The sequence below is a fragment of the Myxocyprinus asiaticus genome, chromosome 3 (genome assembly GCF_019703515.2).
Source record: "Myxocyprinus asiaticus isolate MX2 ecotype Aquarium Trade chromosome 3, UBuf_Myxa_2, whole genome shotgun sequence".
NCBI classification, from domain to species: Eukaryota; Metazoa; Chordata; class Actinopteri; order Cypriniformes; family Catostomidae; genus Myxocyprinus; species Myxocyprinus asiaticus.
This window is the reverse complement of record NC_059346.1, coordinates 4,416,557-4,438,779: the sequence shown is the minus strand read 5'-3', so window position 1 is coordinate 4,438,779 and position 22,223 is coordinate 4,416,557. Positions and strand designations below refer to the sequence as shown.

The 22,223-nt window shown below is 38.1% G+C and overlaps 1 protein-coding gene across 1 annotated transcript in view; it reads left to right on the top strand.

Moving 5' to 3' along the window:
* tnca (tenascin Ca) overlaps positions 1 to 22,223 on the top strand; it is a 78,254-nt gene that overhangs the window by 10,385 nt on the left and 45,646 nt on the right. The window contains exons 2-8 of the mRNA XM_051668410.1: positions 9,309 to 9,876; positions 11,028 to 12,341; positions 14,581 to 14,844; positions 16,084 to 16,199; positions 19,213 to 19,366; positions 21,259 to 21,528; positions 22,028 to 22,213. Of these exons, the coding sequence (XP_051524370.1) occupies positions 9,402 to 9,876; positions 11,028 to 12,341; positions 14,581 to 14,844; positions 16,084 to 16,199; positions 19,213 to 19,366; positions 21,259 to 21,528; positions 22,028 to 22,213 (2,779 nt within the window). The 5' untranslated portion in view covers positions 9,309 to 9,401. The remainder of the gene's footprint in view (positions 1 to 9,308; positions 9,877 to 11,027; positions 12,342 to 14,580; positions 14,845 to 16,083; positions 16,200 to 19,212; positions 19,367 to 21,258; positions 21,529 to 22,027; positions 22,214 to 22,223) is intronic.

The following is a 22,223-nucleotide window of genomic DNA, read 5'->3' as shown; positions in this document are numbered from 1 at the left end:
AGAGAATGCGTCACGTAGGGGCAATTCTCTGATGGTATCCTCATCACACTCAGCGTTCCAAAAGTATTCGGCAGTTTAGTGAAATAGGAGAATCCTGGAGGTTGCCTTAATGAGGATAGCATCGCTTTGCAGAACCATAAAATATCTTTCCATCCAAAAATTATGCTGATATAACCAATCATTCAGGTAGAAGTGGGTATGTGCATGTCACATGTTATTTAAATGTTCCATATCCAAAGGATCAAAAGTATTAGAAAAGTAGTCCTTAAAAGTCATGGACAATTTTAGGTGAACTTTGGATGAATTTTATTGCAAAGGGCTGGCAAAGTGTTGTATGTATGTATGTTTTATTAGTCTCTGGTCATTCTTTTTCAGTTTATACATAGGACTACAGTAGATGCATACTAATTTTCAGTATTTAATACAAAAAACAATCTATATCCCTCACTGAATCAGCAAGGAAAACAGTATGTTGCAATGTGTTACTTGTAGGCATCAGTCAAAGTCTTATAATCGCCCACTGGCAGAAGACTAAACATGTTAGAGTATTCATACTATATATACAACACAGTCTACTGTATACCTCTGAGGGAGAGAAGATGGATATTTCCTGCCCTAGGGTTGCAATGTATAGTTTATCCTTGAGCTCTAGGCTTCCACGAAACTGTATATTTGCTTTGTGTGGAATGTATTGAACGGTTAAAACGATTGGCGTCCGGAGCTTTTCCAGTCTAAATGCGCATGTGACACGCACATGCACACAAGTCTTCGCTGTGCACCAGGCAAAACAGATGGCCGAATACTGAGGCCAACATTCCTAGTCCCTGTTGTCCAGGTGGGAAAATTCCCTTTCTGTTGCCAGGACAGGGGAAACTAATAAAGAGAGAGTAATTCTGGATTATAACTTAAAGAAAGCACCGATATGTGTTCCAGAAACCAGAATGGTAGAGAAGGATTTCCCTGTTTATCTTAACAGTTTATAAACAGTTTTAAATGCATAAAGTCTTTATTCTCTACCAAATTGTTTATCTTCCTGAATGAGCGGTATAACCAAAGTCGTATATTAAGTTGTGAGTCATTTTATGAAACGGTACCATTACGGTATGTACAGTATTTATCAAAAAGTACAGATGGTACTCATCCAGTACCATCACAGTTACTGTGGCAGTTGAGTTTCGCATGTGACATGAGTGTATTTACCATGGACATAAGGGTCATTCTGGTTGACTACCTACTGTAATTATTTTTGCAAGAAATGAAAAAAAAGAAAAAAAAAACAACAACCCAAGAATAAACTGCAAGGGGTTTATTTAGCAATAATGACTGGTTGATTGTAAATTATTCTGTTATTACACGACCACTTACCAAATTAATACACAAATGGGCATAATTATTTCATTATCTTGAGTGTAGAAACAGCATAGTGATACAAGACACTAAATACTAGCACAGCTATGGGGCCGTTTACAGCAAAAAACGTTTTTTTGCATCCATCTGCAAGACGGACATCTTTGACCAGTGCGCCGTTTCTTGCTGTTCTTTCAGTGTCTTGTACAGAAGTGTATATTTTTTAAATGGCGTGTTAAATTAGAGTTAGGGTTAGGGTTAGAATGTTAAAATTATAACATCATTTTTTTTTTCAAATGCAGGCGTCTCGAGACATTCAAGATTTTGTTCTATTTGTTGCACTACGTCTAAATTTTTGTAGCGCTAAAAAAAACGTGTTCAGTCTGAATGGCCCCTATGTAGGAAACATACTGTAGATTGACTGGATAAGCAGTCAGTAATACAGTGTTGCTATGGACAATGGTTATTATTCAGAAATATTTGACAAGTGAATGCAGCAATCCACCAATCAGAATCAAGTATTCTAGAGTCGTGGTTAAAATGGTATACTAGAATCTCTACAAGTTGACACATTTTTGTCACACAACATATGCTACTAGAGATTAGTAACACATGAAATGTGTAGTAATTTCCAGTTTTAGCCAGTATTCTCCAGAAACTCTGACCAGATGTTGGAGAAAGGCCCGTGAAATTCAACCTCACGTTAATATGTTCACATCCTCTATAAGTCTGCACTGAATTCAAACCTTTGTTCCTCAACCTGTCTTTGTTCCTTAGTGATCCAATCGCTGGCTTGTATTTTAACTTTACAGTATGCACGCTGTGAATACGATCTCAGAAACTCGTCTGTTAGGTTGAGAAGAGTTTTCCTTGTCAAGTTGCAGATCCTTCACATTAGTCTTGAAGGATGCTTGAACTGACCAATAAGGGTTGTAGGGTCACAGGGTTGCCCTTGTAAAGGTTTGAAGGAAGGGGGGGTGGGGATGAACCTGTTGGTGGGGACACAAGAAGTGGACAGTTCCAGTGTCACTGTAACTGAAGTTATACTCTTAATAACAGGTTGCTCTGGGAGGACTTACCCTACAATTACTAGGTTGTGAGTTTCCTTGTTTTAAGGTCAGGTGGGTATTTATTTATTTTTTCAGAGAAAAAATACTTTCTCTCCTACTCTCATTTTCTTTGGGGAATGTAAACATCTTCATACTGAGTTCATGACATTCCTCAAAAAGCAACTTTCTATCTATCAATCTATACTAACCATTCTTTAATGTTCTAGAGTTATACATCAAGAAGTGAAAAAGATTTTCCTTCTGTAAAGTGCAACCTTTACTGAACTTTACAGCTACTAATGGCATTTATTTAACCAGCAGCCATGTAAATGAAAAGCACATGTACACCTGTAAAAACAGAACTGTGCAAGTAAGACCCTGTGGATATAGCATCAACTCTGTGTAGTTTACGCCACTGCCTTGTTAACCTAAACCTCCTCAAAGAAAAGTGTCCATGAGTAGAAATGGTTTGTGTTTAATCAGCAGAATGTTTTCCAGTAGAGAGAAATTGCCTTGTTTAAAGCAGTCACCATTTAGGACAGACAGTAAGAATTAGCATCAATAGAAACGTTTTACATGATGCAACGAAATCAAAAGGAAATGTATTTAGAGAAATAAAAGTAAAATATTTGGTCTTTTGGCCGAACTTCTAGATAATAAGTTCAGCATCACTCTTAGCTACTCTGCGTGTAATTAAAATGGCAAAAGAAGAAAATGAAGAATAGCACGATCATGAGTCTATTCTAATTATTAACGTTTACTAATGACAGGCTTGATGATTATAGTGGAACCAAGCCATTACAGTGTGTGCATCTATGAATGTGAGAAGCCTTAAAGCCTTGACCTTTAAAATTAACTATTGACCATTATAGCCAATACAGATTCAGATTCATGCTCCCTTTTGCCACAAAGACAAAAGCATGGGTACTTTATAATTTTATCCATCCGTCCATCCATCCATCCATCCATCCATCCTCCACTTATATTATGTATAACTTGCATGAGGAAACTGACACACCCATCCATCCATCCATCCGTCTACTTATATTATGTATAACTTGCATGAGGAAATTTTTACACCCATCCATCCATCCATCCATCCACTTTTTATCCTTATAAATATCTGTCTGTCTGTCTGTCTGTCTGTCTGTCTGTCTGCCTGTCTGTCTATCCATCTATCAGTCTACTTATATTATTTATAATTTGCATGAGGAACTTTTGACCTATCCATCCATCCAACTATTTTATGTATAACTTGCATGAGGAACTTTTGACACATCTATCCATCATCCATCCATCCATCCATCCATCCACTTTTTATTCTTGTAGATATCTGTCTGTCCATCCATACATCCATCCACCCACTTTTTATTCTTATTATTGTTTGTTCGTCCATCCATCCATCCATCCATCCATCCATCCACTTATATTATGTATAACTTGCATGAGGAACTTTTGACAAAGCCATCCATCCACTTTTTATCCTTATAAATATCTGTCTGTCTATCTTTCTAACTGTCTGTCTATCCATCCATCCATCCTTTCACCCACCCACTTTTTATTCGTATTAATATCCATCCACACATACTGTGACGAGGAGCAGGGTGTGGTTGGGCCATGAGGGTGCGTGGCCGGCGCTGAGTCAATTAGTGGGAGAGCGAGATAAGGGGAGCCAGTGATGCCAGTTAGAGAGAGAGAGAGGCACACGACTGCTGTGTGTGTGTGTGTGTCCTATGTTTTATGTTGTTTTAAGTTGAGTTTGTCATTAAAAGTTTCGTTGACTGTTCAGCCAGTTCCAGCCTCTTCCTTGCCCATCCTTTACCTGTTACACTGGTGCCGAAACCCAGGAGAATTCGAGGAGATACTTTGTCATTGAATCCTCACCACTGGGCGAGGTGATCAAGGTCCTTGCCAGTATCCAGCAAAACCAGCATCAAACCCTCGTCGAGCTGCGGCTGGAGCAGGAACAGCATTTCCAACTCCTGCTCCAGGCCCAAGCAGAGGACCGACAGGTGTTCCGGAGCCTGATCAGACACGAGGGGTTGCTGCTGCGGCCCCGGAGTCCACCCCGGCTCTCCAACCGGTCACCCTTGTCAAAATGGGGCCGGTCTACGGTCCAAAAGCATACCTCAACCTCTTCGAGAAGACAGCTGAGGTGTGGGAATGACCACCTGCCCAGTGGGCGGCCCAACTGTTGACACTACTCTCCGGGAAAGCGCAGCTTGCGGCCCAACTGCTCCCCGCAGCCAACCACCTTGTCTATGCTGACCTGAAGACAGCCATCATGTAGCAGGTCGGCCATACCCCCGAAAAGAGATGACAGCACTTTCGCTCCCTGAAGCTGGGCAAACACAGCCGCCCGTTCGCCTTCACGCAGCAGCTCCGGGACGCCTGCCTGAAATGATTGCTGGCGGGGGAACCCCGTGGCACCCAAGACATCATGGACCAGGTGGTACTGCAACAGTTCATCTCCCAGCTGCCCCGTGGTATGTCCGAGTGTGTCCAGTGCCACCGTCTGGCGTCGCTGGAGGAAGCGGTCCAGCTGGCCAAGGATTACGTGGAGGCGTTTCCGGGAAGCAGTGAACCGAAGTCTCTCTCTCTCTCCTACCCCCAAACCCTGCCCCCACCCATCCTCTTTCCATCCCATCCCTGCCCCCAGGAAACTGTGTGGTCTTGTGCCCATGTTTCTTCCCCGATTAGGGGGGTCTTACCCCACGCCTGTGTCTCCTGCTAATTCTGTCTCTCTCTGCTATCCCTCACAGGTTGGTGAGCCCGGTCCCATGGGTGTAGTAGGGGGGCCTGGGCCGGTCTGTTGGAGCTGCGGGGATCCAGGACATTTCCAGGACTGTTGTCCAGTAATGGAGGTGGGCACTCTGGTCCGGATTCCCAACGCTCCACAGGCCGCCCCTGATTGAGCGTGCTCGACTTCATACGGGAAGCTTGGGAGGAGGGACCTTCAAACAGCAAAAATGAAATTCAGTATGTTCTTGATCTTAGAGCAAAACTCCACACTTTGGATCAACTAACACAGGGGAATTTGCTCCAAGCTCAGGAACGTCAAAGCCAACTGTATGACAGAGGCACTCGACTACGGGAGTTCGCACCAGGAGATAAAGTGCTTGTATTACTGCCCACCTCAAGCTCTAAATAACTCGACAAGTGGCAAGGGCCCTCCTCCTCTTCACACATACATACAGTACATCCATCCACCCAATTTTTACACATCCATCCTTTTGACTTTTGACACATCCATCCATCCAACCATCCACTTTTTATCCTTATTAAATATCTGTCTGTCTACCTTTCTAACTGTCTGTCAATCCATCCATCCATTCATCCATCCATCCATCCACCTACTTTTTATTCTTATTAATATCTGTCCATCTGTCCAACCATCCATCCACTTATATTATGTATAACTTGAATGAGGAACTTTTGACACATCTGTCCATCCATCCATCCACTTATATTATGTATAACTTGCATGAGGAACTTTTGACACATCCATCCATCCATCCATCCACTTTTATCCTTATAAATATCTGTGAAAAAGATTTTCCTTATGTAAAATGCAACCTTTAAATTAGTTTACAGCTACTAAAGGTGTTTATTTAACCAGCAGCCATGTAAATGAAAAGCACATGTACACCTGAAACAACAGAACTGTGCAAGTAAGACCCTGTGGATATAGCATCTACTCAGTGTATTTTACTCCACTGTCTTGTTAACCTAAACCTCCTCAAAGAGAAGTGTCTATGAGTAGAAATGGATTGTGTTTAATCAGTGGAATGTTTTCCAATAGAGAGAAATTGCCTTGTTTAAAGCAGTCACCATTTAGGACAGACTGTAAGAATTGGCGTCAATGAAAACATTCTACATGATGCGACGAAATCAAAGGGAAATGTATTTAGAGAAATAAAGGTGAAATATTAGATCTTTTGGCCAAACTTCTAGATAATAAGTCCAGCATCACTCTTAGCTACTTTGCGTGCAATAAAATGGCAAAAGAAGAAAATGAAGAAAAGCACAATCATGAGTCTATTCTAATTATTAACATTTACTAATGACAGGCTTGATGATTATAGTGGAACCAAGCCATTACAGTGTGTTCTGGATTGCAGCATATTACGGATTTCAAAACATCTGTCAATGTGAGAAGCCTTATAGCCTTGACCTTTAAAATTAACTATTGACCATTACAGCCATTACAGATTAAGATTCATGCTCCCTTTAGCCACAAAAACAAAAGCATGGGTACTGTATAATTTAATTCACACACTGCAAACTGGATGTTGCCATACCATTGGCCGTATGTTAGATCAGAGTGCTGTTATTGGATAATAAAATTATGTGAATGTCAAGCAAACAAGCGTGTCCATCGTTGGAGCAGCAGGTATTGCCTTGTGCACTTGTTAGTATAATTACCGACTGTTTGGTCAGTTTTAAATGTCAGTTTTAATGTCAGTTTTAAAACAATGGACTAGTCAGTTGAATCTGGGGATGGGATAAAGATCTTGGGTGTATTCAGTGTGTATGGTACATTAATAATGGTGTATGGGAGTTAAAGGGATAGTTCAACCAAAAATGATCATTCTCTTATCAAATACTCACCTTCATGCCATTTCAAACTCGTATTACTTTCATTCTTCTGCAGAACACAAATTTAGATATTTTGATGGAGATATGATGTGTTTTTTGTCCATACAATGCAGGTCAATGGTGTCCAAAACGTTCAAGCTCCGAAAAGGACATCAAGGCATAAAAGTAATCCATACGACTCATTAATTACGGGTTTAATGAATGTCTTCTGAAGTGATACGATCGCTTTGGGTGAGAAACAGACAAAAATGTAAGTTATTTAGTATAAATCTGGCACACTCGTGAGAGACACTTGTTCACACGTCCTCGAGCTTGGCACATGCACAGAGTGCTGTACACTACCCAGACACAGTATTGCACAGTTTTTTTCATGCTTTTTAAATGTATAGTGGTCGTAAAAATTTTATGGTAAAAAATAGAAAATGAAATTCAGTTTGATTGAGGTTGAGATGAGGGTAAGTAAATGAGAATTATAATTTTTTCAATGCACCTTTAAATGCACCTTTTGTACAATTCTGTTTTTAAAGAAATGTTCCAGGTTCAATACAAGTTAACCCTTTAAGCTCTGTTTTTAAAGATTTCATGTTTCAGTGGCATACCCAAAATTAAAGGCTTATAACTCGACAAAAAACAAAACAAAAAACAAAAGGAGGGTTAATTGTTTGGTATCATAGTAAGGAAAATGTTAAAAAAAAATTTAACGATATAAACTCTAACAAATTCTGAGACTTTTAGCCTAAGAAACTGCTGAAAAATCACCAAAAAACTTGAGCCAAAAATGTACTTTCTTCTTATTTTTCTGATTTGACATTATATATCTCAGGGTGTAAATAAGGTAGCTTTGAATGATTCACTTATGATTTTATAAAAGCACTTACATTAATCCTTCTATTGAAACTGGTGTATTATTTGAGCTGTAAAGTTGTTTAAATCGTTGTTTTACGGCCGTTTTAGGGTTTACAGCGTCACTTTTTGTTTTCTTTTTTTTCTTTTTTGCTCTTGAAGGCATAGTTCCCCACTAATTACATTTCTGTCATTATTTTTGAATAACAACCTATATTTTGGTATGTTTAAAGTGGTTGTGTGACTTCAGAAGACTTTTAAAATAGTGCACAAGTTGTGTCGATTACTTTTTGTACATTTTATGGTATTTTGGTCCTTTTTGGAGCTTGACAGTGCGGAGTCATGATTAAGTTGAGAAAACAATGACAGGATTTAAAATTTAGGGGGGGAAACTATTCCTTTAAGTATATATCAGCTCTTCTTCTGTACAATACAGTGCATGTTGTTCAAACCTTAATGTCTGGTACAAGGCTTGTCATTGATTTTTGGATATGGTGCTCTCACAGTAGAAACAGGAAGTCTCTCTGGCTGTTGGTGTATGGAGCGTGCAGCGTAGGTGGCTGATGGCTCTTTTGAATCACACTAAGGTTCCTGCAGTCAAGTTTTCCTCTCCAACATCGCACACGCTCAGTCATTGGAGACATGTGGAGGCTGCACGGACATCCACAACAAGATTCAGATGAGCTTTCCCACGCAGCGGAGGAGAAATTAGACTCTGGCCCAAATCCACCATCCACAAATTACACAGCTCTCGTGTCCAGATATGAAGTCATAGCAGCTCAAAGCTGCAGAACGGAAAGACAGATTCTTATTAATATGCTCAAAGAAAAGAGACTATATTTTAGGAATCTTTTAATGTGTGTTTAAACTGAAGAAAGAACATAGATTTATATTCTTACAATGATGAGATTAATGCATTGTTCTATAGGATATCATGCCACTAAATATCGTTCTGGTCTTCTTTCTATTCACTTTAGAAAAAAAATCAATACTTCAAAGAAAGCGTTTCCCAAAACATTTCTATGGCAGCAAAATAGAATTTTCAAAATGAAATCCAAAGTCAAATCATTTTACATTTGAAATATGTTTAGCCTTTTGTAGTCTGAAGAGAAAGAAAAAAACACATGGATTCTGATTTTCAAAGCTCGAACCTTAAAATCAGATTTTTGTTAATGCGTCTTAGTCTGAATGGTCAGACCGGATTTCATGCGGTTTCATCCATTGCTAAAGTCTCTCGCATGGTGAACCTACTAAAGTTTGCATTGTTACTATGAATACTAATGTGCAACTGCAGTCTGAACAGAAAAAATTTAATCTGACCACATGTAACTTGAACTTTGAACAGTCAGTCAAAAAACAACAACGGATTTCCCCTGCGGTGTGAACAAATCCTTTGTTGTGGTACTGCATTTCCTCTTTCATTTGTTGTTCATTATTAATTTTTGTATTATTTGTTTGTGTGCTTCATAGGAGACGACATTATTCAATTCAGATTCACTAGACAGGCCTTTTCTTGCCAAGACCAGCATCCACTTGTGTTGAAGATCTTTACTGTTTCTAATCATGGGATCAGGAGGCCTGAATCTCAGCTGTTTAATTGTGGCCATTCTGATGGCTCTTAATCATGCTGGCCTCGTAAAGAAGATGATCAGACACCGAAGGGAAGCGCTAACGATTCCCGGCATACACAACGTAACGCTCCCAAATCCTTCCCAACCAGTCGTTTTCAACCACGTTTACAACATTAAAGTCCCGGGCAGCTCTTTGTGCTCGGTGGACCTGGATTCTCCTGGAGGTTCAGATCTTGAGCAAAGGGACGCATCTTCTGGCTCAGACATAACGGAGCACACGATGGATGGACATAATCAGATCGTCTTCACCCATCGCATCAACATTCCCAAGCAGGCCTGTGGTTGTACGGATGGACTGCCTGACCTGAAGGACCTCTTGAGTCGACTGGATATGTTGGAGGGTGAGGTGTCCACACTAAGGGAACAGTGCAATGCTGAATCCACCTGCTGCAGTGCACAGGTCACAGGTACACATCAGTTTACTAGGTACTTGATTGACAGTGGACTACTTAACTGGGTAACACTTTATTTGGATGGACTCAAGTAGATATTTAACTGACTATAAGTGACTTATCAACTGGCTTGCTATAGCTAGTAAACAGTTTTTCAACAAACATTTAGTAGACTTTCAGTAGCCTGTATATAGATCTCTAATAATGACCTACTTACATTATTGTTGAGAACATCAGTTCATTAAAAGGTCATTAATAGAGATCTAAATACAGGCTACTGAAAGTCTACTGAATGTTTGTTGAAACACTGTTTATTAGCTATAGCAAGCCAGTTGATAAGTCACTTATAGTCAGTTAAATATCTACTTGGGACCATCCAAATAAAGTGTTACCCTTAACTGTTCCACATACACAGCATTGAAGTTATTTTAAGTCCGTTCTATAGGACCAGTTTAATTGCATTGTCATTCCCGTCAAAAATCAAATATGGCGCTACTGTGAATAAGATCCATTCAGACGGGATTCATTTTACAGACAAATGTCAGAAAAGTAATTGTTACTGTGGATGTCTGTGATGTTCACTATCAATTTTCACAGCATTAGCAATGTCTGTAGAAACTGCCGTGATGGGGGCGTGTCTTCGTCATTTACGCATTGTCATCATGTCATTGTTCCTCATGGCAAGTCAGCATGGTGAAATATTCTGAAACCTTACACTGTTTGAAGAAGGTCCCATATTCATAACTATGCTATTTTGGTGTAAATTATGGTTACCATGGTTAATTATTGTAAATGCTAATTAGGGTTCAACTTTACTATAAAATCTAAACAGATTTAAAGGTAATTTATGAATAGAGCTGTTCAGCCATGACTTCAATTTGTTGGTGAACCCGAAGGCTAATTCTCCATGGGTTCCCTTGGGAATTTCCCTTTGGTTTTTATAATGGGGATTTTCCAATTTATGAGTAAAATAAGGTCTGTGGTACTTGAAGATACTTGGACGTGTTGTTCAATAATCAATTATTTTCCACAGTCTTACCTCAAATGCAACTTTTAAAGCCGCCATGTTTTAAAAAAATAATATGTTGCTAACAACTTGCTAACATACAGTAACTGGCTAATATAATGTACAATAAATTTATTACACATATCTTCTGATCCTTAAGGTGTGGTAGGAACTAAGCCCTACTGCAGCGGTCATGGAAACTACAGTGCCGACGTCTGCGGTTGTATCTGTGAGCCAGGATGGAAAGGCCCTAACTGTACCATTTCCGATTGTCCTGGTGACTGTAGTGACCAGGGCCGTTGTGTTAACGGAAAGTGCGAGTGTTTCGATGGCTTCACGGGTGCGGACTGCAGCATGGAGGACTGTCGCGTTGACTGCGGAGAGAATGGACAGTGCGTTAATGGAGCATGCGTTTGCAACGAGGGTTTCTCTGGCGAAGACTGCTCCAAGTCATCCTGCCCGAACAACTGCTTGCGCCGTGGCCGTTGTGTTGACGGTGAGTGCATGTGCGATGAGCCCTGGACAGGCCTCGACTGTTCGGAACTTATCTGCCCGAATGACTGCTACGACCGTGGACGTTGCGACAATGGGACATGTTACTGCGACATAGGCTTCGCTGGAGATGACTGTGGGGAGCTCACCTGTCCCAATGACTGTTCAGGACGAGGTTTCTGCATTGACGGACGTTGCGTATGCAATGCTGGCTACTCGGGCGAGGACTGTTCCAGCTTGACCTGTCCAAACAATTGCAACGAGAGGGGGAGCTGTTACAACGGTGTGTGTATTTGTGACACGGGTTACCACGGAGAGGACTGCAGTAAACTATCCTGCCCGAATAACTGCAATGGCAGAGGGCGCTGTATCAATGGCCGTTGCGAATGCAACGTTGGTTTCCAAGGGCACGACTGCTCAGAACTTAGCTGCCCTAATAACTGCAACAACCGAGGGCACTGTTTTAACGGACAGTGTGTGTGTGAAGAGGGATTTGCCGGCGAGGATTGTAGCATCAAAACTTGCCCGTCGGATTGTTACGGTCAAGGCCAATGTGTGGATGGGAAGTGCGTTTGCTTTGCAGACTTCACCGGCGAAGACTGTGGTGAATTGAGCTGTCCAAGCAACTGCCTGAACCGTGGACGCTGTGTCGCAGGGCAGTGCATCTGCGATGAAGGCTTCACCGGAGAGGACTGCAGTCAGATGAAATGCCCGAATGACTGTCTCGGCCATGGACGCTGTGTGGAGGGCAATTGTGTGTGTCTGGAAGGTTTTACCGGGCAGGACTGCTCTGTTTCTGTATGCCCTGGAAACTGTAATAAACACGGACTCTGTGTCAGTGGAAAATGTGTTTGCGATGAGGGTTTCACTGGAGATGATTGTCAAGGAAGACGCTGTCCGAACGACTGCAGTGGTGCAGGTCAATGTGTGGATGGCCGTTGCACCTGTGATGAAGGCTACATTGGCGAGGATTGCTCAGAAGGTTAGACAATTATTTAAAAAAGTTCCTTTTAATTGTTAATTAGCATTGTTGAAGTAAACTCTTTTAAATTTAACCAGATGAGTTGACAAATCTTTGCTTTTTTGGTGATAAATTAATATGGAGGGCCAAATATTTCAAAATCAAATAACTTAATAATTAAATATTTTAATAAATCATACTGTACATTGCAAAAAAAATATATAATTTTCTTAATATTTTTGTCGTATTTTCTGGTAAAAATATCTATCCTTGAAACAAGAAAAAAAAATTATTGAAGCAGAATGACAAGATATTGGACTCTATGTTTGTGACCACGCAAGGAGCAGCGCAACGCTCAGCCTTATCTAGTTTTCATGAGAACACTTATTCTAAGGGCAATTTTTTTTGCCAGAGCAAAGCGCAAGTGACTGTGGGTGGGAGTGTTTGCACTGTCTGTGGGTGTATGCGCGCAAACTGTGGGTGTATTGAATGTTTATGTAGTTCTCTAAAGCACTATTTGTTATTTTCCTAAAAAAAAATAGCTCACGCGGACGGTGCAATAAACAGAAGAACCGCTGAATTAAATTGCTCTTGACCCAGCCCATTAGCACTTCGCGCACAATTTCGCCAACCCACTTGTGTCTAGACTTGCACGAAAATACCAAAATTGAATGGCCATGCACACTGACTTTGCGTGTATGACATAACGCTGTGCTTAGCTTTCTTAAAATAGGGCCCATTAAGTCTTGTTTTCAGAGGAATCTAATACAATTTAGTGGGGTTTTTAAAAACAACAACAAAAAAATGACCTTTTCCTTTGAATAATTGTTTTCTTACCCCATTGGCATTTATGAGCATAAACGTTACTAAATTTTGTTAGATTTCTCTGAAAACAAGACAAAACATCTTTTGTTTTGCTTCTCAAGTAAATGGATCTTGAAAGTTTAGATATTTTATTGGAAAATTAGACAAAAATACTCAGAAAGAAAATTATTATTATTATTATTATTATTATTATTATTTGCAGTGTATTAAAATCATTTGCTCTTAAATAAATCATTATATCACTAAATAAATCAACAAATGTGTTCTATGAATTTAATTGACATGTTTTGCATCCATTTTTGCTCTACCAATAGCTTTGGGTTGATTTTCATCAATGCACGAACGTTCTCTTTTCTTTTTGTAAATTTGACTCACTAAGGGTCCGTTAACACATAACACGTTCTTGCTTTAAAAAAAAAAAAAACTAGACACAGCACAACAAAAGGGCACAGCATGCAGATGTCTCGTTGCATTTTACAAAGTTAAAGTTCTTTTAACTTGACACGACATCTTAAAAACGTTGATGTTGAAAAATGTGAGACGTGTTGCAATGGACATCAAAGATGTTTTTCTAGCTCTTGTTAACATAGAAAAACAATTCTTAAACAGTGCAGATGGGTGCAAAAATGTGTCCTGTGTTAATGGCCCCTAAAACATTATTTTAAAAGGTGATACTGATAACTGTCACCCTGAGAAAGAAAAAATGCAACGCTTGTGCTGAAAATCAACCCGGATTTCAAGGATGGATTTAATTGTTTATCCCATTTTATTATGTATTTAATGATGTATTTTAATATTTAATATTTTATTTAAATATTTAAGAAATTTGGCTCTCCAAATATGTTGTTCCTTCATGTTGTTCCAAACCCTTATCTCTTTCTTTCTTCCATAATACACAAAATTAGATGTCATGCCGAGTGTTCACACTGCTCTTTGATAAACAATGAAAGTGTAAAAAATGCACCAAAACTATATTAATAGGGTTGTGTGCAGAACAGGAAAAAAATTTCAATCGCTGTGTGTTAGCTAGATTTATGTACATTGAGAGAAGGGAACTCACGTTTTGACTAATACCAGATGTGTGCCTGTGAAATCCATTAGTTAGAGGACCATTAGTGGTGAAGGTCAAAGCAGACTATGTTAAACAGTTAAATCAAGTCAAAAGATCCAAAACTGCCATTAATGAGCTGCAAAGTTCATTTATTTGATGTTGCTTAATACAAACCTTTCAACAGTTTGATTGGATGTTTCCCAGTCACCACAGTGGAGACAATTTTCCTACCACTTAGCACCAAAGGTCAGTCAAATAATACCCCCCCACCCCCGCCCTTTTGGAGTTTTGGGCCGGTTTCTATGTAAAATCCAGGGCCGAATTCTCTTCCCAGTCTGCCCCTGAATAACGGTGACGTAAACAAACCTTTAATATCTTTTCCAGTCTCTCCACCAAAAGACCTGAGCATCACTGATGTCACTACAGAGAAGGTGGACCTCAAATGGGAGAACGAGATGCTGGTGACGGAGTATTTGGTTACTTACGTCCCAACATCACCAGGCGGCCTGCAGATGGACTTTCGAGTGCCTGGAGATCGCACCTCGGCAACTGTCTCTGAGCTGGAGCCTGGTATTGAGTACTTGATCAATGTTTATGCCATCCTCAACAACAGGAAAAGCATGCCAGTCAGTGCCAGAGTGCCCACACGTATGTCTACGCATCCTAATCATCACACAAATACCTACACATGCAATCATTTAGTTAACCTAGCCACATTTTTGTGGTGAAATTAAACTTATAGGCTCTGTTCCAAGACCTAGTGAACTGTCTGTGCAGGCAGTATTTTAAAGCAGTATTTTTCTCGATACTTCATTTTGAATCAAATTTAAGGCCTCATATACTTTTCATGGAGAAGGCATTACCAGATTTCAATGTGAAATACATATATTTAATCCTGAAATTGAAAAGTATTGATAAAAATAGTTAGATAAATACTAGTCAAATAAAAATGGACTATTTTACCCCAAAATTTTTGTGTGCAATGTATTTTTATGCTTAATACTGTAGAGTATCACATCATTAGCTTAGCATAATGTCAACAAGAAACTCACTTTCCAAGTCAATTGTGAGCTGAAGCTACCATATAGTCTGCATTTGGAGCCTGCTGCCTGTGTAGGAAGTAGACAGCAGCAAACTAAAAAAACACAATCCAGTCGTTATATGTGCTGGTATACTGCTGCATCATGCATATTTAAATGAAGTCATTGTCATAATTTTTTGCAAACACACCTCCATCTATTAAAGGTGCAATCAGTAATTTGAAGTATGTTGAAGTATGACTTACACTGACACCTAGTGGCCTGGATGCTGCATCTTTAAAACACAGTAGATTTCAGTTACCAATGCCACTGTAGAAATGTAGTATTCACAGTCAGACATGATTAATTTCATCCATGAGTGAGAGTGGCAACTAACAGGATGGTTACTGAGATTAGGCGAGTAGTATTCGGCTGGTCATGTGATTCTAACATGGCAGCCCCCATGTACGGACCCTCTCCATGTAGAATAAAACAGCTTTTATAAGGTTACGGATATGACTGGAGTCTTCATTTTAATGTGAGTGCTCATGATTTCATACATATATTGCAAAATTACAATTCATGTTTTTAGGAGTTAAACTTTTTAATGAGGAAAAAAATAGTGAGTGCACCTTTAACGTAAATTTTTATTTAAAAGAAGTTTGCGTACATTCTTTTTTGATCAAGGCAGCATTTATTTGTGACATGATGGAGAAGAGCATTATAACATGATATGCATTCGTCAATAGTTGAGCAGTTAATTGCGCCAAGCAACTGTGAATACACCTCAGAATGTTGCCAGTTAACTCTATTAAATATCACATTGTGAATCACAAACTAATAATTAGCCTTCATTATTTCCCTCTAGATCTGCCACAGCCTGAAGGCATGAAGTTTAAATCTGTCAGCGAAACGTCAGTGGACGTTGTGTGGGATCAGCTGAACATTCCAATCGATGGCTGGGAGCTAGTTTTCCGCAACACAGTTAGTACCTTCTTCCTGGCTGTCGCCATGGAAATCACAAATTGGGAGAAAATGAGCAAGTTTACATGCATGATCTTACACTGATTATGCTTAATAAGTAGACAAAAATTACCAGTGTGGTAAAAATCGCTTACTTACCTTTTCTGTATAAAGTTATATCTAATTTTACAACTTCATTGCCATGACGATGTAACATAAGTGACAAATAACTACAAGCTTATCCACCTAGAACGGTAGTCCGCCACAAAACGATTATATAAACAACTTTACAGCTTAAATAATACATGAGTTTTAACAGAAGAATTAATGTAAGTGCTTTTATTAAATTATAAGCTTCATATTTCTGCCTTTAAACCCTCCAACAACTGGCCCCATTCACTTCCATTATACAGTAAGTGCCTCTCTGTAACGATTTTTTCTTCTTTTTTTTTTTTAAAGGAGGGACAAGTAGAAATACATTTTGTGCTAATTACATGAAGCCATTAATGCTGTAGATTGATCTTAATTTCTATTGAACCCAGAACATTCCTTTTAGCAAAAAAACAAAAAACAAAAAAAGATCACAGAATGTAGGTTTTTGCCTAATCCCCCCATTTTGCATTGCCTATAAACACCTTTACGCCGTTCTAACCGGTTTATCCAAAGTATGCAAAATTTGTGTGTTTACCTCTTTATGTTTTGATGACAAAAGCTATAGAAAATCCTGATGATATTAAGTTAATGTAGTAGTCAGCGTATTGCTGTGCTTGGAAACATGCTCAATGCTGTTGTAGTGAGAAGCTATAAAGGCCTTGTTCTAACTGCAAACAAATTCGATTTATTTTTCCAATCTGATCTTCAGTGCTGACTGTTAATCTCATGAGACAACATACATGTCAGATGCATTACTGTATTTTACGCATTCATACATATGTTATCTCTGAAACTGCTCACACATTCACTTATTCGTTATTTACTATATAGGTCGACCGATAGTGGATTTTGCCGATACCGATAACTAAGCTGGTGGGGAAACACTGATAACCGATTAATCGGCTGATAGTTTTAAAATAGATTTATAGAATGTTCAAAATATTTTATATTTTTTCCTTACTATGATGGGCACAGATATAGAGGCTACAAAATCCCAGATGCATTTTATTATTCAACCAAAATCCCAATAATAAACTGAAAAAAATGAGGTTGAGTACAAAGATTTAGTGCATAGCACAGGATTTTTACTCTTATATTGAAATGATGGAGACTTGGCCCCATTACATTGCTCTATATATTATAAGTTTTATTATAATCTATATATATATAAGTATTGACCAAATTAAGCATTTTATCTCCTATGTATTCACCAGAAGGATTTCAAATTTCACCAGATGAAGGTTAAAGGAATAGTTCACCCAAAAATGAAAATTCTCTCATCATTTACTCACCCTCATGCCATCCCAGATGTGTCTGACGTTCTTTCTTCTGCAGGACACAAACGAAGATTTTTAGAAGAATATCTCAGCTCTGTTGGTCCTTTTAATACAAGTGAATGGTGGCCAGCAGCTTAAAGTAATCCAAACAGCCCCAGTGGTTAAATCCATATCTTCTGAAGCAATATGATAAATGTAGGCGAGAAACAGATCAATATTTAAGTCCTTTTTTACTTTAAATCTCCACTTTCACTTTCAGATGTGAAATTGAAAGTGAATTGGTAAAATAAGCTATATGCATTGTAAAGTCCAGATTCTAAGCTTTAAAATGACACCTATTTTGTTCAGAAAGCAAGTGGTTATTCATGTATAATGTAATTATTATATATTTTCTTTGTTTTCCACAGGGAGTGCCCAGTATGAGCTCAGTTCAATGAATCCTTCTATCAATAAAAATATATATTTATATATTTAAATATGTTCAAAAAAGGAGTACAAAACCTGTCATAATTAGTAAAAAAGAAGTTGATAAAAATAACTGATTTAATGCAATATCTTGTGATAATATATGCAATATGAGAGATTTATAAACAATCTTAGTGGGCCGGTCATTTTTGACCGGGAACACAAAATGTGTTCGCACAAAACGAACACAACACAAGGGATAAATTGCTGCATGGCCTGTTACATCATAACACTCTCTGCACAAAACTCAGCAAAAAACCTTACAACAAAGAGCAACCAGTGTGCAAATTCACAAAATTTTGCAGAAAAAAATTCATTTTTCATTACTGAATGGAATTGTTTTTTTTATTTATTTTTTTCAGTGTTCCTAATTTGTTCCTAATAATGTTCAAAGAATCATTAGGTTTAAATTTGTATTATAAGTTTATGAAAACCTATTAGCTTAGGCTGTAAATTTCATTGGATACTCATGACTATTTTTATGTAAATAGACGCACATAATTAAGGGTGGGTTGTTTTTGTTTTTCATGTAACGTGAAAATGATAACGCTAAGATCAACAATTACTGTGAAAAATCTTTGGCCACCCTCTAGTTTTCATCTAGATAATCTGTCTGTCGTAAGGAAGTAATGAAGAGTCCTGCCCTAGATACTAAATACTTGAAACACTTTCATTCGTTTAATATCCGACAGTAAAACCGATTGTAAATTTAGCCGTGTACCAGCTGGAAGAACATAACATGTCAACCTTTAGTTCACTGCAGAGATTCACACACCAGTTTCGTCTTTAGACAGTCCCAGGTGCCAGGGTTATACGGCCATGTGTCTTGATTTAGAGTCCATCCATCTTTAAATGATTTAAGACAAAATAATAGATGATTTAAATGATAATCACTGTTTATTAGCAATGATGTGAAGTGGCCTTTCTCTGTGTGAGTCAGTGGCACAGCCATGATATCATAGACTCATTTAAGGAGCCATTAAAAATAACCACTTTAATTGTGTTCCATATAGTCCATATGTTTACGCTTATCGCGTGCTAGACATTTTTAATAGATTTCGCAAATCAAAACAAAAAAAAGAGACAAAATGAGTTGGAATATTTTTGCTTTCTGTGTTTTCATTTTTTCTCAATAACAGAAAGAAGACAATGGGAAGATTGTGAACATACTCAAACCTTCTCAGACCAACTTCGAGCAAACAGGACTTGGCCCAGGACAGGAGTATGAAGTCTCTGTGAGCGTCATAAAGAACAACACCAGAGGACCTCAGACAAGCTCCACTGTAGTTACAAGTAACAAACCTTCCTTCTTTATCATCAGTGTCAAGACCTCATTAAAATCTTGCAGTTAACACTGAAGACAATTAAAATTACAAAGAAGCTTCAGAATGGCTTTTTATCCATGCAGTAATTTATGTGCATATCAGCCATAATCTGCATCTGGGGAAACTGCTCCAAAGTCTTGGAGGTCGAAGGCAAAATGATCTTAGCGCTAAAGAATTTGAGGGCCTTCTGTTTGAAAAGGCCAAAACGAAGAAAGGGCCATCATTTAACCTTACGAAACGTCTGTTGTGGGGCGGCCAAAAGAGATTTAACAGCCCAATTCAGTGCTTAACTATGAGAATTTTGGAAGAACTATGTGTCTCACTTGACATTTACAGCCTTTGCACAGATGAGAACTGGGATAGCAAGAAATAACGTGTCTTTGTAGGGCCTTGACTTCTGACAGTAGATAGTGTATTTCCTTGTTTTATTGTCTGTTAAAATGCTCAGATTTTCACAGTATCTGTTGTGGTTAATCCATTTAACTTGATATATGCGTCCCAATGCATTACTTTCTTCTATTAAGTGCACAAAAGGGTTTTAGAGATGTTGATTCATTTTAGATGGCCTGAACAAGTTTATTAGTGGTCTTTACTAAGGAAAGCATCGCTACATTTGCTCATATACAGAGTTACAGGTTTGTTCAAATGTCTGTCCCTAAAGTATTAAAATTCTGCATGTAAAAATAGCATACAAATAAACGTAATTCACAAGAAAAACTAAATTCCAATTAGGTTAGAAAAATAAACTTCTATGAGAACAGATCTTAATATATTATGCGATTTTCTTCCTCAAGTAAATTAATCTTGCTTTAAGGATGTTTGTATATTTTTTTAATGGAAAACAAGGCAAAATATGACCATATTGGAATGCTTCTTCTTCAGAAAATTTTAACATATAGGTTTAAATCTACTGGAGCTATTGTTGAAGTAATTTGCTATTTAAGCATATATTCGGAATTTCATAAATAACACATTTTTAACTAAATATGATCATTAAAAAAAGTTTTAAGAATTGACCTCACTAAATGTTATTAGATTTATGTTAAAAAACAAACAAAACAACAACTACAAAAAGAAACTCCAATGATGTTAGAAAAATAAACATAATTTACAGCACATTCTATGTCATCTTGTTTTAAGGATGTTTGTATATTTTTAACTGAAAACAAGGCAAAATACTGATTAAGAAAATTATGTTTGCAATGCATATACTGCATGCTTAAAAACAAGAAAACATTCCAAAGAGCTCAGAAAAATTTAATTAATTCACAATTCTATCTCAATATCTTATGCAATTTTCTTTCTTAAGTAAATCTTATTTTAAGAATGTTTACATATTTTTTTTTTTAATGGAAAAAGTCAAAATAATGGTTTCGAAAATAATATTTGGAATTTATTTTCTTCAGAAAATGTACAAATCTTAGTGAAGCTATTGTTGGAGTTATTGCTAGTGAAGTATTTGTTCTGAATTTAAAAAATGCCACTATTTTCAACAGAAAATAATCTTATTTTTTTTTCTTGTTATAAGCATTAACCTAACTAAATTGTGTTAGATGTATGCTTAAAAATAGAAAAATTCCTAAGATGTTTGAAAAATAAATACATTTTCAGTGTATTCTATGTAAGCAAGTCTTAATATATTATGCAATTTTCTTTCTCAAGTAAATTCATCTTATTTTAATGATGTTTGAATATTTTAATATAAAACCAGGCAAAATAATGATTACGAAAATAATATTAGGAATTAATTTTCTTTAGAAAATGTACAAATCTAGGTGTGAATCTAGTGAGGAGTTAAAGGACACTATTTTAAACTGAATATAATTTTAATATGACCACATATCTTTCCTATTACTGTAGGAATTGATTCTCCTGGGCAGATTGATGTTGATGATGTGACAGACAGATCTGCAGTGGTCTCCTGGTCTAGACCAGTAGCTCAGGTGGATGGTTTCATGCTGTCATATGGGCCGAGCACAGACCCATCAGACCGCCGTGATGTCGCCTTGTCGGCTACAAACACACAGCACAACCTGGAAGACCTGAAACCCGATACTGACTACAGAGTTTCTGTCAGTTCAACAAGCGGAGACATGACCAGTGAACCGATCTTTGAGAGCTTCACCACAGGTACCAAAACTCAGGAGATGTTGTCAGAACTCCATTATTGATTTGTGTTATGAACAGAGCCATAAATATGTATATAAGTAGGAGTTTGGCAGAAGAGTGTAACACAAATAAACACTGAAGAACAAAAGAGTTGCATCAATACTGATAAAGGTTGGGAATTATGAACTGGTTCTTATTAATTTAATGAAGTTCTTAAAGATTTTCACAACATAGCTAAAAAACTACTAAAATAATCGTTAAGTGGAATCTGAATGAAAAGAAGAATTGTTGAATTCCTTACAATTCCCATACCTACTATAGATTGATACCATACATCCAGTAGTGGTTCTAGCTTGTATGGCACCCTGGGCGAAACCCGCTTCAACACACCCCATTCATTTGCCCATGTCGCCCATGCCTAAATCTGCCATTGCATACATCTAATTGTATGCAGCCTAACTGAACTACCGGTAAATTCATGTGAATGTGATGTTGTGATGGGTTTTTCTGTGCACTCTAGGCCTGGATTCTCCCACTGACCTCAAAGTTGTTGACCAGACAGACAGCAGCATCACAGTGGAATGGAAAAACAGCCACTCATCAGTCGATGGCTATCGAATAAAGTATGGCCCGATCACAGGAGGTGCTCATGGTGAAGACATGTTCCCTAGACAAGCAGGAGACAAAACATGGGCCACGATAACTGGTACAAACAT